We start from the raw sequence: 19,003 nt of genomic DNA, 5'->3' as shown, positions 1-19,003 counted from the left end.
CGTCCCACTGGGGTGAGTTTTTCCTTGCCCTTATGTGGGCTTTGTGCCAAGGATGTCGTTGTGGCTTGTGCAGCCCTTTGAGACACTTGTGATTTAAGGCTTTATAAATAAACATTGATTGATTGATTGATTGATTGTGTGCGTAGTTAGTATGTTCCAATAGCAGCAGAAGTGCACATTTTGGAGGGCTGTATTAATTTCAGTTTTGTGTCCAAGGAACTGATTTTATTTAACACTATATTATTATATGTTTATATTATATGTTAATGTATATTTATTTTTCTGAAAAATCCCACTTAATATACTTTGGGTAACAACAGTCAATATTTATTTATTTTATTTTATTTGTTTAGGAGGGTAACAACAGTCAATATTTTTTTTTTCCTTATAAAATAAAAGTGAGCTTTTGTTAAACCAAATATTGTGTGTTTTTTCCATACACAACAACCTATCTGGATTCGATAAGAGAATCGATAAGGAATCGGTTCGATAAGAGGATTTGATAATGGGCTCGAACTCGATAATTTCTTATCAAACATCATCCCTAGGTCCCAAGATGTAAATAAAGTTTTGTTGGCGGTTTTTGGATGTCTTTAGAAGCCACCTAGTTCTTGTCTCACATAGGGATTAGGAATGATGGTCAAAATTCCCCAAAAAGTGCTGTTCCCCTTTAAATGGTTTACCTCAAGCGTCGGCTCACACTTAAAGCCAGGCATTGGAATTCATTGATGAGTGTGAGTGGGAGACACTTGACTTTCGTTTCTGCCAGTGAGGAACTTTCTATTTGCTCCAACGCCTTCTCCTTCTTCTCAACGTTGGTGAACCACAGCGTGTGCAGCATGTCTATGACAGAATCCAGCAAATGCTGCTCGAGGTTCCTGAGGACGATAATAAACTGCATAACCAGCACAATGAAACTTCAAAGCCATATTTACGCTCCACCTACCTTTTTTCAACCATTTGTATCATCCAGCTCAGTAGGCCATTATTGCTGCCCAGCTCGTAGGCCGCTTTGACTACACGTGCAGACTGACACAACACCTTGATGATCTGCCTCTGATGGACGAAACGCTTGTCAGTTGTCAACAGAAAAAAAAGCACGGAACCATGCAAATTTAAAAAAAAAATGAGGTAAAAGCCTCCAGATTTGACCCAAATAGACAACAATTCTAAACGGGAACAATCATGCGTTTCTATAAAAAAGCTAAGCTTCAGCAGAGAGTAATAGCTGTTGCTTTGTGTAATGGCGGACATGGCGAGTGACCAATGACTGACTCTGACCGACACGCGATGTCACCGCTACTTGTAATGACTGACCAATGAAGACGAGGTGACGTAATTGAGTTGCCAGGTGTACTTAATGACATGACATACAGTAGGTGACCAATGACATAACCGACCAATCACCGAGACACTGTAAGGATGGACATGTACACTGACCCATGACATGACCAACTAATCACTGTTTCTGCATGTAATGATTGACATGTAGACTGACCAATGAAAGACTAGGTGACATAACAAACCAATCATCCATGTTTCTGTGCATGATGATTGATGTGTAGACTGACCAATGAAGACTAGGTGACAAACGACTACCGGTAATTATCCCTGTTTTAGTCAATAATGATAAACATCTAGACTAACAATTGCAGGTCAAATGACACAAACTGCAAGTAATAATTGATGTGTAGACTGACCAATGAAGACTTGGTGACACTACCGACCAATCATTCCTGTTTCTGTGCATGATTGACATCCAGACTAACCATTGAAGATCGGGTGCCATTACTGACCAGTCATCACGGTTTCTGCAAGTAATGATTGGCATGCAGACTGACCAATGAAGACGAGGTGACATAACCATAATGTATCCCTGTTTCTGCGTGTAATGAATGACATCTAGACTAACCAATGAAGATCAGATGCCATAACAGACCAGTCATCACACAATTTTACGTCCGTCAAAAGACATTTGGGGACCTTGACTTATTAGCATGTTTTCCTCCAGAGTGTATGGATGATGAGAAAGGAGCAGAACAGAGTGTACCTGAGTGTCATCGTCACACAAGGGGCTGCTGCTAAAGCCAAGCAGGCTCTGGAAGAGGCCTTGCTGGTTGCATAAATCGTAGCAATGTCCGTCAATTAATCCTTCCTCCAGCAGGCTTAGGATCCACTCTCGCTGCTTTTTGTGCTGCAGAACAAACAAACAGAAAAAAAGGGTGAGCAGACCGTGACCAGTGACCTTGGCGCCAAGCCTGTCACTGAGAGGAGTGATATCCGAAAATAAACACATCAAGGTTGAACTTTGCAGAGTATTAAAACCAGAGTTTGAGTGTGATTATCAACATGTATTAAGCAAGGGAGTGTGAAAATAAATCTGTTGTTGAGCGGTCCTCCGGTGCTTTACCTCGGGGTCAAAGCCATAGAAGAACCTGAAGAACGTGGGCAGCCTCCATAAGTCCAAACTCTGGCGGGATAGCAGGAAGCGGTTCATAGCCAAGTACATTTGGTCCTCTGGGGAAGACGTGGAGAAAAGTCAGTTATCCTTGCACAAACATCAGAAATGAATGGTGTTGGTCAGGGGTCGAGGGTATGTTGCAGTGACGTGCAGTCACTAGAGGCAGGTGAGGCGGGGCTTCACCTGCCATCATGGAAAGAAAAAAAATGTAAAAAGAAAAAAATATATATTAAATTGCTAAATGTATCCAGTGATTATACTATAAAGTTATTTTCCATTTAACTTCACCAGTTTTAGATTATTTTTATTCAAAATCGCTGAATTTTCACATTTGCCGTTCAAATACTGAGAAGAGACGGTGCGGTGAACAGCAGCCAGTTGAGGCACGTCACTCAGTGCCTCAACATGGATTGCGGACTCGGCTAACTGCTGGCCTGCTGTGCAGTGAGACCGTATTGCTTTATGAATTATATTATACATTTCCATAGTTTAGTTAGCTGAGGTATATAATGTACAGTGTATTTTGTCAACAACTGTATGTGTGTAAAGTATTTCTTGTGCTGAGCGATCATAAAACGGCTGCAAAAGACGCACTGGCTGAGGCTAGCCTCATGCACCCCCGCTGTAGAATGCACGGCAACCGCTGACGGGAGTGTTATATCAACTAAAGCCCACACTTAAACTTTCCACGTGCAAGATTGAATCTATTTAAAAAAGTTATTTCATAAGAAGCCAAAAAGTGCAAAAACAATAATGTTCGTGTTGGAGGAGTTGTGAATGACTGCAGGGCCACAACATTAGGTACACCTGCAGACTGCAGGTGTACCTAATTCACAACTCCTCCAACATGAACATTATTGTTTTTGCACTTTTTGGCTTCTTATTAAATAACTTTTGTAACCTATTTTTATGGGCTTTCCTCTTTGTGATGTTAAGTTCCTGTTATGAGCTGTTATACAGTATATGCCTTGAGCTCTTATTTTGAAGGCGCTAAGAGCGGAATTTTGACACGTTGGAGTGGAGCGGAAGTTTTTGAAAGAGGGTAAATAAAGTGGTCCTCGTGTAAACTGGAGCCTCCGTGTTTGTTATTTTGTAGTTTCATACAGTATAGGCGACATTTATAAACCCTCGGTTACACTTTTTAAAATAGATTAAATCTTGCACGTGGAAAGTTTAATTGAGGGCTTTAGTTGATATAACACCATTATAGAACCATTCTAGATTTTGACTGGATGATTATAGTCTGAATAATAATCACGATTATCCCGATCATTTATGCATTGATTCATTTCGCAACAAAAAATTATAAAACCACATATGCCTTAGAGATTATAAGTCAGCAAATAATAGCACACAATAATAAATGTAAACAATGTTTTCTTATTAATAAATAATATACTATTAATGCATACTTGCCAACCTTGAGACCTCCGATTTCGTGAGGTGGTGGGGGGGGGGGGGCGTGGTCGGGGGGGGCGTGGTTGGGGGCGTGGTTAAGAGGGGAGGGGTATATTGACAGCTAGAATTCACCAAGTCAAGTATTTCATACATATATATATATTTATATATAGATATATAGATATCTACATCCTGAAAATATGCAAACAAAACTGTGTTTAGATAATTGATACTTCAAACTTGCATAAATAAATATTAAGGAATATAACATAACTTGGCTTCTGAGAGTTTCAAAATGTAATGAATAAAATGCTAAAGTTGTTGATAAACAAGCAATTATTTTAAAAATTAAATATGGTCATTTTAAATGAATTGTTATGATAATTTAAAATCAATTATTTCAAATATGTTTATTTTAATGTATAATTCTATGGCTGGATGTAATAAGGAGTCAGGAAAAATACAAATAAAAATAAAATCAATTTTGATGTTTTTAGCAAAACATAGTAAACATGTATTTAGTTTTTTTTTTTTAAATTAATAAATATATTTATTTTTAGGTAAGATAAACATAATGCAATGTATCGCTAGTCTGGATGATTTAGTTCTTGTCACCCTGTTGTCCTCCCGTCATGAAAAAAGGCTGTCCTCACTCAGGTCCGCATGGAGCTGGAGGGGGCGTGGCTTCTAGCTCCGGCTGAAAATCGGGAGATTTTCGGGAGAATATTTGTTTTCGGGAGAGGCGCTGAATTTCGGGAGTCTCCCGGAAAATTCGGGAGGGTTGGCAAGTATGATTAATGGCATTATTAATTTAAGATTACCATTACTTCTATTGATCCCCATGGGAAAATTGTACTCATTGTGGGAAATAACATTGTGTCATCAGCTGTCATCCATGCCAATTTATACATTTTTAATCATCTACTTCATGCTGTGTTAATAATAGTTTTAACGTACATAATAGTGCTGTTATGTTCGTGTTTTACACTTGCTGTATTAACTTACAATGCTTCAGTGTGGAATGCTAGAATAGATTTAATCGAGTGAAAGTAGTCAAACAGAAAACAATTGTGAGTAGGGACTGGTATCGAATTTCGTCGACTGATGTAAAATCAAACGGTGCCATATTTCAATACCTTTGTTGCATGTGACATCCTGCCGGTTGCAGACTAAACACAGGCTCACGTAAATCAGTCAAGCAGCACTCAGGGCGGACTCTGTCAAACTTCATCTAAGTCAGGGGTGTCAAACTCATTTTAGATGGGGGGCCACATGGAGAAAAATCTACTCCCAAGTGGGCCAGACTGGTGAAATCACGGCACGATAACTTAAAAATAAAGACAACTTCAGATTGTTTTCTTTGTTTCAAAATAGAACAAGCACATTCTGAAATTGTCCATATCATAATGTTGTTGGTTTTTTTTTTACACTTATATGTTGCGGTTAATAGTATTCTATCTTTATTTGTCGTTATTTATATTTTCTGAATAAATTATGTGATAATGTTCATCAGTCAACTCATTGGTGTTAATTTTCAATTTATCAAGATAAAAAATAATAATATCAAAATCAAATGACAGTATTTATGTAGTTTGATAATTTTCCTCTACGGATGTACTAGTTTATTTTGTACATATTAGGAATGTCTCGATCCAGGTTTTTGCACTTCCGATCCGATACCGATGTTGTATTTGCACATCCGATCCGATACCGATACTGACCGATACTGGCCTATCCGAGCATGTATTAAAGTTTAAAGTTATTTAGCCTACTTAGTTGTCAGAATCATGTTGAAAAGGGTTTTAGTACTCTTGATAACAACTAGCCAGCTGAATTAGGGGAGTTTGAATAATACACAATGGTTGGTAACAAGAAACTGACCTGTTTATTCAAGGATAAACACAAAATACCGGTAGACAAAATTATACATGACAAACAGAAATGGCATCATTGAACTAGGGCTGGGCGATATGGCCTTTTTTTAATATTGCGATATTTTAAGGCCATATTGCGATACACGATATATATCTGGATATTTTGCCTTAGCCTTGAATGAACACTTGATGCATATAATCACAGCAGTATGATGATTCTATGTGTCTACATTAAAACATTCTTCTTCATACTGCATTAATATATGCTACTTTTAAACTTTCATGCAGAGAAGGAAATCACAACTAAAAAAATCACTATTTTTTTCATACGGTGTTGATGTGGAAATGTTTGCCTCGGCATTTTGATGGTGTGGCACCGAACGGAGATAAGCGTCTCGACAGACGTTACAATATTTGAACAATGATGACGAAAACTGTTTTCTCTGTCGTGTCCGTGTGTCGAAATGCGCTTTTTTTTATTTATTTGATTTTGTGCGTGGCATAGATTTGCCGTGCGCAGAGGACGCTTGAGCAGTGCGCAAATGCACAGGCGCGCACCTTAGAGGGAACATTGCTAGCCCGGCTGCGCTAGCATCACAGCTAACGTTAGCCATGCTGCTACCTCTCTGCTCGGGGAGGGCGTATACGTATGTGACGTATGACGTGACAGTATGTGACGTATGACGTGACAGTGTGTGACGTGTGTAAGAAGTGCACTTGCTGTCTGTGAGAAGGAGACACAGGAAAGAGTGAGAAGAGCCTGTCGTGTAATGCCAGCAGCTAAAAGCAACTGCGTGAGAATCCACAGACCTGTGGATGTGTTGAAGGTGTGCTGAAAAATGCGGAACGGAAATTAGGGAGCAGCAGAAAAGTGGAATGTATTATTTAAATCGGTGCGTTGGAAAACACGGACCGGAGTTTTTTTTTAAACTGGATCTGGATCGGCATTTTCCCATGCCTTGCCGATACGCATTTTTTGGCAAATATCGGCGGCCGATCCGATCGAAATATCGGATCGGGACATCCCTAGTACATATGTAGCATCATCTACAAAGATACAAAGAATTGCTATTGTGACATCCAGTCCAGTCCAGTCCACATTTAGAACAGCGGTTTCTTTCATTCAAAAATTTCAGGTTAATTCTTATACTTAGCAAACTCATCTCGCGGGCCGGATAACACCCCTGCTCTAAGTAATGTTGCATTTTTCAACACCAACAAAGCAAGTAAAGTAAGGCTCGACCTTTCAAAAAAATACCCCAGCTTGACGCTAACTTACATTGGATTTGCCATAGACAGGCTAATAATAGCATTAGTGGTTTTACATGGCGATGTCAACACCTCCAAATTTGGTAATAAAAACCACAACCAAGATAAATGTTACAATCAACAGCTGGTGTGTAATAAGAACAATACTTACAGTATAAACACATCATAACACATCTTAGATAAATTAGACAACATAGCCTAAATAGCCTATACAGTAGGAGTGTAAAAAAAAAAAGTAATTCAAGAATGGATTGCAATTCTTATTTGGAACAATTCTTAATCGATTAAAACAAAATCAATATAAAAAAATTAAATACATTAATCTATCCTGTTCAGCCACTCAAGCAAATCATATTGTTGATGTAGATGATCTATACCTGCTGTACAGATTGACTTGAGAAAAGAGAAATGTGGGAAACTTCTCTTGATGCCTTATTTGTATTTGACTTTATTAAATGTTTGGGTAAAATTTTATTAAAGTTATTTTCAGTAAGATAGAAATGTATCACAGCTGTTTATCTACTTTATGGAGGAATGTAGTTAATCATAGAACTGGCACCCCAAGTTTTTAAAAAGTATGGATTTTGAATCAAGAATTTCAATTGAGAATCGATTCAGAATCCAATCGGTACCACCAAGAATCGGATGGAATTGTGCGGTGCCCAAAGATTCACAACCCTACTGTATACAGCACTGCCATGTGTACTGCCAGTGTCTTGGATGTGCAACCGCATTGCAAATGATACTCAAATGTGAAAGAAAACAAGTTACAACAAATGAGCAGTAGTTATCAAAATTAGCTTTTTTTTTTAAAATGTTACATTAAAAATTGTTTCATTATCAAACAAATAACATACAAAAAAGTAGTGAAAATTGGTACCATTGCGCACCGGAATCGATTTACATGTGACAGGAATTGGTACTGTATCGGCTCAAAGTTGAACGGTATTCATCCTTAATTGTAGGTATGAAGAACACTACCTTACTCATTAATAATCGTTTGGAATGGACTTATGCTGTTTTGAAGTTGAAGTGGAGTGGTACCTTTTTTTTTTTTTTGCAACACCTAGTGGCTGCTTGCATCAGAGCTTCTATTTTACATTCAAGCCCATATAATTTGATATTTGTTTTGCTGATATTGGAGCAATATGAATATCGGCTGGTGACAGCCTTAAAGGGGAACATTATCACAATTTCAGAATTGTTAAAACCATTAAAAATCAGTTCCCAGTGGCTTATTTTATTTTTCGAAGTTTTTTTCAAAATTTTACCCATCACGCAATATCCCGAAAAAAAGCTTCAAAATGCCTGATTTTAACCATCGTTATAAACACCCGTCCATTTTCCTGTGACGTCACACAGTGATGCCAACACAAACAAACATGGCGGAAAGAACAGCAAGCTATAGCGACATTAGCTCAGATTCAGACTCGGATTTCAGCGGTTTAAGCGATTCAACAGATTACGCATGTATTGAAACGGATGGTTGTAGTGTGGAGGCAGGTAGCGAAAACGAAATTGAAGAAGAAACTGAAGCTGATTGAGCCATATCGGTTTGAACCGTATGCAAGCGAAACCGACGAAAACGACACGACAGCCAGCGACACGGGAGAAAGCGAGGACAAATTCGGCGATCGCCTTCTAACCAACGATTGGTATGTGTTTGTTTGGCATTAAAGGAAACTAACAACTATGAACTAGGTTTACAGCATATGAAATACATTTGGCAACAACATGCACTTTGAGAGTGCAGACAGCCCAGTTTTCATCAATTAATATATTCTGTAGACATACCCTCATCTGCTCTCTTTTCTGAAAGCTGATCTGTCCAGTTTTGGAGTTGATGTCAGCAGGCCAGGGAAGCTAGGGTCGATAGGGGGTTTAGCTCGCTCGTCTGCGGGAACAAACTGCCGCCATTTCTTGCCGTGCTACCGAGGGCCTTTGTCCCTGAATTGCTCACACACTTCGGCAGATTCAATGGGGGTCTGGCGGCAGATTTCTTTAACTTTATCGTTGGAAATGCATCTGCTTTGAGTGTCGCAGGATATCCACACATTCTTGCCATCTCTGTCGTAGCATAGCTTTCGTCGGTAAAGTGTGCGGAACAAACGTCCAATTTCTTGCCACTTTCGCATCTTTGGGCCACTGGTGCAACTTGAATCCGTCCCTGTTCGTGTTGTTACACCCTCCGACAACACACCGACGAGGCATGATGTCTCCCAGGTACGGAAAACAGTCGAAAAAACGGAAAATAACAGAGCTGATTTGACTCGGTGTTTGAGAAAATGGCGGATTGCTTCCCGATGTGACGCCACATTGTGACGTCATCGCTCCCAGAGCGAATAATAGAAAGGCGTATAATTCGCCAAAATTCACCCATTTAGAGTTCGGAAATCGGTTAAAAAAATATATGGTCTTTTTTCTGCAACATCAAGGTATATATTGACGCTTACATAGGTCTGGTGATAATGTTCCCCTTTAATAATGAAGCATGCATGTATGGAGTTACGACATGGCGCCCCGTGTGGCTATGTAAGCACTAACTTCTCTGCTCAACATTGTTACAATCAAAGCTTGCAGCAAGGTGATGACAAGGTAATATACTGTATGATCGTGACTAGGGTTGTACCGATACCAATATTTTGGTACCGGTACCAAAATGTATTTCGATCCTTTCGATACCTTTCTAAATAAAGTGACCACAAATTTTTGTTATTATTGTCTTTATTTTAACAAAAAATCTTACAGTACATTAAACATGTGAATCTTATTGCAATCGAAGAAAAATGTTGTCTTTAAATAAAATAGTGAGCATACTAGACAACTTGTCTTTTAGTAGTAAGTAAGCAAACAAAGTCTCCTAATTTGTTTGCTGACAAATGCAGTAACATATTGTCATGTCTGTGTGATCATGTTTTTGTTTTGGTCATGTTCGGTTTTGTTTTTGGACTTTTTGTGCACTTTTGTTTTGTCACCATAGCAACCATTAGTTTTCACCTGTCACGTCACGCACCTGTTTCACGTTTTGAGTCACGCACCTGTTTTCGTTAATCATGTCTATAGTATTTAAGTTCATTGTTTTCAGTTTGTCGTTCTGACGACATCCCCGCATTTATACTCTCCACACACTTATGACCCTTGCTGCGCTTTTTCATGCCGTTTTTTCATCCAAGTAAGTTTTCTTTATTCAAGCCATAGTTTGCAAGTTTTGTTTAATTGTTCATAGTTTCTGCCAATGTGCAAGTTCTGTGTTTATAGTCTAGTTTTGTACCTCCGCCCCTGTGCGCCCCTTTAGTTTGTTCCTTTTGTTATTGTAAAATTAAATATGTATTCACCTGCAAGTCATATCTGGTCCAAATCTTTTGCACCTCAGGAGAACGAACCACGCCACAGTCCAAGTCGTGACACATATTGTGTCATTTATCTACCTATTATTTTTTTAAGGACAAGCTGTAAAAATGGATTATTTATCTACTTGTTCATTTACTGTTAATATCTGCTTATTTTCCGTTTTAACATGTTCTATTTACACTTCTGTTAAAATGTAATAATCACTTATTCTTTTGTTGTTTGGATACTTTGCATTTGGTTTGGATGATACCACAAATTTAGGTTACGATCCGATACCAAGTAGTCACAGGATCATACATTGGTCATATTCAAAGTCCAGGGACATATTTCCTGAGTTTATAAACATAATGTGAATTTAATAAAAAAAAGAAAAAAACATTTTGTGACGATAAAAAAATATTGATGTAATCATAGTAGTATCGACTAGATACGCTCTTGTACTTGGTATCATTACAGTGGATGTCAGGTGTAGATCCACCCATGGAATTTGTTTACATTGTGACGCCGGTGAGCTACGGTGTGTAGTGAAGCATGTTTAGCTATTCCTCGTCCTGCAGTGATAATGATACTTGTAAGAAACGTACTTTATTTGTCACCATGGAGGCGAGGATTAGTGATTTAGAAGTAGCTAAAACACTGCACACTGCAGATGGACATTAGCCGCTAACTAGCTAGCAATGTTTTAAAGCAGTGGTCCCCAACCACCGGTACCGGTCCATGACGCATTTGCTAACAGGCCGCACAGAAACATTAATTAATTTATAAACTACCGCATTTTCTCCAACTTAACTTTCGCCTGGCCCACTAAACACACCAATAAGCTTGTTTATAGGTGTATATTACAACTCATTTGTTATAGTATAATAATAAGCTTGTTTATAGATGTATATTACAACTCTTGAAAGGAAGTTAATGAACATATAAAACGTTAATGTGCCAGATTGTAACCAAAGGCTAATTTCCATATGCAGGGTCATTGTATATAGCAGGGGTTCTTAACCTGTTAAACATCAGGGCCCAAATTTTCCACTACAGAGGGACCTGGGGACTACTCCAATATTAGTAATCTTACTCTTGATTTTGATCATATTCAATAATTATATCTAACCTACTTACAGTTTACTTACTTGTAAAATAAAATAAAAGCATGTGTTAATCATAAAGATTATTATTCATTCAACAAATAAACCTTAGGCTGATTAGAAAACGAAGTACTAACCTAATTAACAATACATTTACTTACAATATGTATTATGTTGTGCTAAAATGAACTAAATTAATAATAAATGTGTTTCTTAAATAAACTGTCAATAAAATGTAAGTGCAAATGAAAATACAGCTTCACCACTTTAGTCATAATTTCTGCGCTTCAGAAATTTCTCTATGACATTAGCGCCAGATTTCTTCTGTTTGTTTTATATCAGGGGTGCTCATTACGTCGATCGCGAGCTACCGGTCGATCTCGGAGGGTGTGTCAGTCAATCACCAGCCAGGCATTAAAAAAATAGTCCTAAAAATGAGCGATCATAAATCTTCACTATGACGTCACTTTCGTCACTTGATTGACATTCACGGCACCCGAGGGTCTTCTGAGATGACGCTGCCTGCTGCCAGCTCATTAAAATTACCGACTGGAAGGCGAGAAACACTTTATTTCAACAGACTCTGGCGCCGTACCTGTCGTCAAAACTCCAAAGACCGACTGCACACTTGCACAGTTGCGCTAACAAAATAAGAATCTCAGAAAGCTGGCGTGCACAAGCTAGCAAGCTACGGAGTTTGCCGACAATGTATTTCTTGTAAAGTGTATACAAAGGAGTACGGAAGCTGGACAAATAAGATGCCAAAAACCAACCACTTTCATGTGGTATTGGACAGAAAGGAGGACTTTTTTTCTCCTCCATTCGAAAATGCGGACATTATCAGCACCACCGTCTGATTCCAATCAATGCAAGTCATCAGAATCAGGTAATACACCAACTTATATTCTTGTCTTCATGAAAGAAAGGAATCTATATGTGTTAAACATGCTTGTATTATCTTTAAACACCTTTAACTTATTAACAATATTAACTATATGTGTTAAACATGCTTGTATTATCTTTAAACACCTTTAACTTATTAACAATATTAACTATATGTGTTAAACATGCTTGTATTATCTTTAAACACCTTTAACTTATTAACAATATTAACTATATGTGTTAAACATGCTTGTATTATCTTTAAACACCTTTAACTTGTTAACAATATTAACTATATGTGTTAAACATGCTTGTTTTATCTTTAAACACCTTTAAGTTGTTAACAATATTAACTATATGTATTAAACATTCTTGTATTATCATTAAACACCTTTAATTTTTTAACAATATTAACTATGTGTTAAACATGCTTGTATTATCATTAAACACCTTTAACTTGTTAACAATATTAACTATATGTATTAAACATGCTTGTATTATCATTAAACACCTTTAATTTTTTAACAATATTAACTATGTGTTAAACATGCTTGCATTATCTTTAAACACCCTTTACTTGTTAACAATATTCACTATATGTATTAAACATACTTGTATTATCATTAAACACCTTTAATGTATTAACAATATTAACTATATGTGTTAAACATGCTTGCATTATCATTAAACACCTTTAACTTGTTAACAAAAACATATATTTCATAAATAAGTAAATATAAATTATATATATGAATGAGGTAGATCCCCACGACTTGATCAATTGAAAAGTAGCTCGCCTGCAGAAAAAGTGTGAGCACCCCTGTTTTATATTGTCATGACTGCCACAAGTGGTAGAAAAGTGTATTACAACTAAGTACCGCTGCGGCCTCTGCGGACCACAGCTGAAAAAACAGATACCGGTATATTACATTCTAGGGGGCGCTCGCGGCCCAACACTGGGCCCCGGCCCCATGGTTAAGAAACACTGGTATATAGTATATGCCATCGATGAGCCGTGGGACCATCTCTTCGCAAAGAAACACGCCCAGGGCTCCCACTACTTCAGCGTTATGGTGAGTTGATTTTTCATGCTCATTTGTTTTCTGTTCTTATCTGCCACGCGTGGAAAACGGCTCGTGAAAATAATGCATACATTAAACCGGTCCCTGATAGAAAAAAGGTTGGGGACCCCTGTTTTAAAGCACCTCTTCCTGAGGGCGTTTCAGTGTTATAACTTCACAACTATCTTTGGTTTTTAAGCCAAAATACGTCCGTTCTCCCTTTTCTGTCTACACACTGTCTGTTTGTAAGTACTCCGTGATTATGCGCTGCCGAACATGCTCCTCTGCTCGTAAAACCAGCAATTTCACCGCGTGACAGCGACAAGCCGTCATACGGCGAACCGGTACTTTTCAAACAGAGTATAGTAACGTTTTTGATTCATTAGTACTGAAATACTATACCAGTACCAGTATACCGTACAACCCTAACCGTGACTAAGTAGTTACTGGACTCAACAGTGTGGATTATGTCGACACAACATTGGATAGCGGACTTACCTGGTTTGAGCATCAGCTGAACCACTTTGCTGATGTAAATGGTCAAAACAAAGGGAATTCTTTTATTCTGCTTTCGAATCCCGTTCTTCAGCATGTCCAGCAGGTACAGCAGCTGTTGGCCACAAATATTTCGACAAGCTCATCACGCGGGCTGTTCTTTTTCCTGAACATAAAACGTAGCGATGCTCGCCAAAAGATTTCACCTGCTCCTTCAGTCCGATGCGGGCCGCCTCCAGGTGGTGGTAGAAGCAGGTCAGCACGTGGTACGCCGCCGCCCGCACGTTGGGGTCGCAGCTGCTCAGAGCCACGACGGTCAGGCCCAGGGCGTGGACGGAGATGAACTTGCGGCAGTCCACCACAGACTCTGTGGGAGAAGAGGACAGGGATGATAGATTGATGGTGATAAGCGGCGAAGTGAGCGGCACAAACTCACCTGGTCCGAGAATGAAGCTGAACAGAGGTAGAAGAAAAGACGGGTCGTACACATCCCCATTGTTTTGGTGCAACAGCATCTCTTCATCCGCCTGTGAACATTCAGAGGTTGTTATTCCTTCTTTCCAATATGTGTTCATGCAAACATGTCACAGTTGATGCAACGTTCTTCCTCGAACAGAGTCAAACCTTTGGAATAATCCTGCGCTCCTGGGGGAAGTGCACGACGGTTTGGAGCATCTTGTCGGCGTTTAACAAGGCCAAGATGTCATCCGAGTGGGTCTGCTTCCACAGAGAAGATCCCAGGCTCTTCCTGGTTTTGTGGTGCTCCACAGCCGCCGCGCCCCACAAAACAGACCTGTGGACAGAATTACGCAGTTTAAAGGGGAACATTATCACCAGACCTATGTAAGCGTCAATATATATCTTGATGTTGCAGAAAAAAGACCATATATTTTTTTTAACCGATTTCCGAACTCTAAATGGGTGAATTTTGGCGAATTAAACGCCTTTCTATTATTCGCTCTCGGAGCGATGACGTCACAACGCCATTTTCTCACTTTCGTCGGTGTGTTGTCGGAGGGTGTAACAACACGAAAAAGGACGGATTCAAGTTGCACCAGTGGCCCAAAGATGCGAAAGTGGCAAGAAATTGGACGAAATTTGTTCAAAATACGAGGGTGTGGGGAAAGCCGACGAAATGGTCAGTCGTTTGTTCCGCACACTTTACCGACGAAAGCTATGCTACGACAGAGATGGCAAGAATGTGTGGATATCCTGCGACACTCAAAGCAGATGCATTTCCAACGATAAAGTCAAAGAAATCTGCCGCCAGACCCCCATTGAATCTGCCGGAGTGTGTGAGCAATTCAGGGACAAAGGTCCTCGGTAGCACGGCAAGCAATGGCGGCAGTTTGTTCCCGCAGATGAGCGAGCTAAACCCCCTGGATGTCTTGGCTCACACCGTCGCTTATGCCACCGAAGATGATCAAGAAAAGAATATCGACCCTAGCTTCCCTGGCCTGCTGACATCAACTCCAAAACTGGACAGATCAGCTTTCAGGAAAAGAGCGCGGATGAGGGTATGTCTACAGAATATATTAATTGATGAAAATTGGGCTGTCTGCACTCTCAAAGTGCATGTTGTTGCCAAATGTATTTCATATGCTGTAAACCTAGTTCAAAGTTGTTAGTTTCCTTTAATGCCAAACAAACACATACCAATCGTTGGTTAGAAGGCGATCGCCGAATTCGTCCTCGCTTTCTCCTGTATCTGGCTGTGGTGTCGTTTTCGTCGGTTTCGCTTGCATACGGTTCAAACCGATATGGATCAATAGCTTCAGTTTCTTCTTCAATTTCGTTTTCGCTACCTGCCTCCACACTACAACCATCCGTTTCAATACATGCGTAATCTGTTGAATCGCTTAAGCCGCTGAAATCCGAGTTTGAATCCGAGCTAATGTCGCTATAGCTTGCTGTTCTATCCGCCATGTTTGTTTGTGTTGGCATCACTATGTGACGTCACAGGAAAATGGACGGGTGTATATAACGATGGTTAAAATCAGGCACTTTGAAGCTTTTTTTTAGGGATATTGCGTGATGGGTAAAATTTTGAAAAAAACTTCGAAAAATAAAATAAGCCACTGGGAACTGATTTTTAATGGTTTTAACCCTTCTGAAATTATGATAATGTTCCCCTTTAATGTTGCACTTTTTATATGTAGAAGAAAACTTTTGTCATTTTATTTTATCTGAGCAACAACTTGAGGCAGTTTAATGTTGATTAACGTGGAGCCCGACTTAAACAAGTTGAAAAACTTATTGGGGTGTTACCATTTAGTGGTCAATTGTACGGAATATGTACTGTACTGTGCAATCTACAAATAAAAGTCTCAATCAATAAAAAAAAAGCACTTTATATGTAGAAAGGTTTTGTTAAGAAACCATTCTGAGCCTTATCTCATTTAGTTGTTTTTTTTATATATGTTGACCACATATGGCAATGGACCCTGTGTGTATATGTATGTTACGCCATTGTTTACAAATTTGGTAAATAAATAACCAAAAAATTTATATTTTGTTGTTTTCTTACCGAAAATGAACCGAACCGTGACCTCTAAACCGAGGTACGTACCGAACCAAAATTTTTGTGTACCGTTAAACCCCTACTGAAATATGATTAAAACTCAAATGAAACAAAATTAAAATTAACTACCGGTAACTTAACACAGGTGCATGTGCGTGGGTGAGCAACATGTGCATTGGTCAAATGAAAAAGAAATAAAGCTACTCACTGAAACTTGAGGAGACTGACGTGGTTTTTTTCATATTCCCGAAGTAGCAGCAATATTGTTTGATCTGTTAAAAAACAAAAATTGGAAACACATTTCAATAAAATGTCCAATATCGAGTAGTGCGAATGAATAAATAACACATGACATCAATTCCCGTGCTTTTTAATACACTTAGATAGAAATCTGCCGATTGATCAGCCACAAATCAGAATCAGCCGATTCATGTGGAAAAAGATCAGTGCCGATTAATGCCTTCTAAGACGATTTCAAAAGCCGATCCCCACTGGCTGACATTGTACTTATTTTTGGTCCTTCTGCTGACAGCGGTGGCCAGCAGCTATCTGTGTATGTTCATACACAGTGTGGAGCCGCTCACCTAAGTGATAATAAATCATCATCATTGCGGCAAATAAAATACATTTGTAACAAGTACTATTATCACTGGCAGACGCAGCTAAACATATTACACACCAAGAACAAACAGGAGCATACTAGAAGGCATGCTAATCGCTAAGCTAGATTGACACAACACAGGAAATAAGTGCATAGTAAAGTTGAGGAAGTGTAGATGGAAGTGCATTACAGCAGAACCATAGGTTTAATTATTTGGGTGAATCATTTACTTGTACGTATGTACTGTATGTTTGTGCCAAAGAAAAGCGAGTAAAGTGAGTAACAGATGATTAATAATGTACTGCAATAAGACCAGTAAATTAATCATTGTGTATAATAATAATAATAATAAGAAAGCTAGGTATATGATTAATAAATAAGGGTTGGGAGTAAATAACTTTTACTTCTTCCCACTCCTTTTTGGATATGAAAAACCTTGTTTTAATTTTAAATTTTAATTGAATTATTTGTTTCTATTTATCTACTGTAATGTTATTAAGAGTATTTCCTTTTTGTTATTATTTTTGCTTTGCTTTTGACATGTAAAAATACGCTTGGTGTGTGAATCTTTGGGCACCTAAAAAGTCGGTCCGATTCCGATTCCTAGGGGTGATTATTCGATTCAAAATCGATCGCGATACAACACGATTCTTGATTCAACCCCATGTTTGCAATGTATTACAGTAAGTGAGGTTGTATTTTTTCCCTCATCCTTCACGTAAAGCGTGAGTGAAGAAGAGTGCACTACAGACCTGATAAGTCCGAAACAAAAAGAGATGATACAGTATTGTCTGCTCACAGATGCTGTTTAAGCACACTGCAGCTCGCCTGGATAGTCCCACATCTTAATGCTTCAGTGCCACGCAGGGTTCTCACAGGAATGAGGCAAAAACACAACCTAACCTCCTGTATTTGGTATAATAATTATAGTGAAACTTTTTCAAAACAGGTTACAGGTTCGAAAAGCTCCTTCTGGTGGCATAAAGATGACCTTAAAATGTATTTTTTTTAAATTGATTGTTAGAAAAATAATTAAATAAATACATTTTAAATATATATACACATACATAAATCTATATAAACATACATATATACATACAGATATATATATATATATATATATGCATATATACATATACAGTACTTAAATATGTAAACATACATATATTGTAGATTAACTACGATCAAAGTATTGGACAGGACGTCGAAAATGTGTAATAAAGTTGTACTTTATATAAGAAAAAAATGGCATACAAAACGGTACAAAACGATCCCTATATCTTGATATCTGTCATTCACTCATCACCCGTAGGCTCGTAATCCTCATTCTCAACAACCACAATGCACCTGCTCCCGGTCTTGCCGCAATGCATTGTGGAACATGCAGTCTTTTAGTTAACCGTTTGTTCGGCTATTGAGTAGAAAACAACTCAATTCAGTGTCAGTGTTTCTCAAATAATCAATATCAAATACATGTATAAATCAAATCAATTCCCTTTTAACTCTTTTTAGCTGTAAATAATAATAGATCAATTTATCAGCAATTAAATCAAATGATCATCACACATGAACTACCGGTATATAACCCATAAGTTACAACATATATACACTGATATAGACAAACATAAATATATATATATATACGCATACATGTATATATTTTTTAATAGATTTTTTTAAATTATGAATCGATTTAGAATCGGGATAAAAAAGAATTGTGATGCAGATGTGAATCTCTTTTTTTGCATCCTAACTACTACTACAAATTTTATTCAAATCACTTTTAAAAACCTGTCATGCATTAATTGTTGTACTCATTTCATTGAAGGATATGTTGTTATTTATTATTACCTGTAGTGCTGAGTGTCGCTCCATAAGCTCCCAGAAGTACCAGGAAGTGACTCATGTCGCAGACTGTGGGGCATTTCTTCACCAGGCAGAAGAGGAGAGACACTAAGGCCTCTGAAACCCCAACAAAAGTCAAATATGGAATGAGCACAAAGCAGTA

General features: G+C 38.3%; 1 protein-coding gene across 2 annotated transcripts in view; it reads right to left on the bottom strand.

Moving 5' to 3' along the window:
• urb1 (URB1 ribosome biogenesis homolog) overlaps positions 1-19,003 on the bottom strand; it is an 87,292-nt gene that overhangs the window by 13,048 nt on the left and 55,241 nt on the right. For both annotated transcript variants that reach the window (XM_061972426.1, XM_061972427.1), the window contains exons 26-35: positions 18,847-18,957; positions 16,603-16,666; positions 14,498-14,666; positions 14,310-14,400; positions 14,080-14,240; positions 13,877-13,988; positions 2,411-2,517; positions 2,051-2,194; positions 947-1,056; positions 684-878 (exon numbers count right to left, since the gene is read on the bottom strand). In XM_061972426.1, coding sequence (XP_061828410.1) covers positions 684-878; positions 947-1,056; positions 2,051-2,194; positions 2,411-2,517; positions 13,877-13,988; positions 14,080-14,240; positions 14,310-14,400; positions 14,498-14,666; positions 16,603-16,666; positions 18,847-18,957 — 1,264 coding nt within the window. The remainder of the gene's footprint in view (positions 1-683; positions 879-946; positions 1,057-2,050; positions 2,195-2,410; positions 2,518-13,876; positions 13,989-14,079; positions 14,241-14,309; positions 14,401-14,497; positions 14,667-16,602; positions 16,667-18,846; positions 18,958-19,003) is intronic.

Source organism: Nerophis lumbriciformis, linkage group LG17 (genome assembly GCF_033978685.3).
Source record: "Nerophis lumbriciformis linkage group LG17, RoL_Nlum_v2.1, whole genome shotgun sequence".
Taxonomy (NCBI): domain Eukaryota; kingdom Metazoa; phylum Chordata; class Actinopteri; order Syngnathiformes; family Syngnathidae; genus Nerophis; species Nerophis lumbriciformis.
This window is presented reverse-complemented; position numbering and strand designations above follow the sequence as displayed.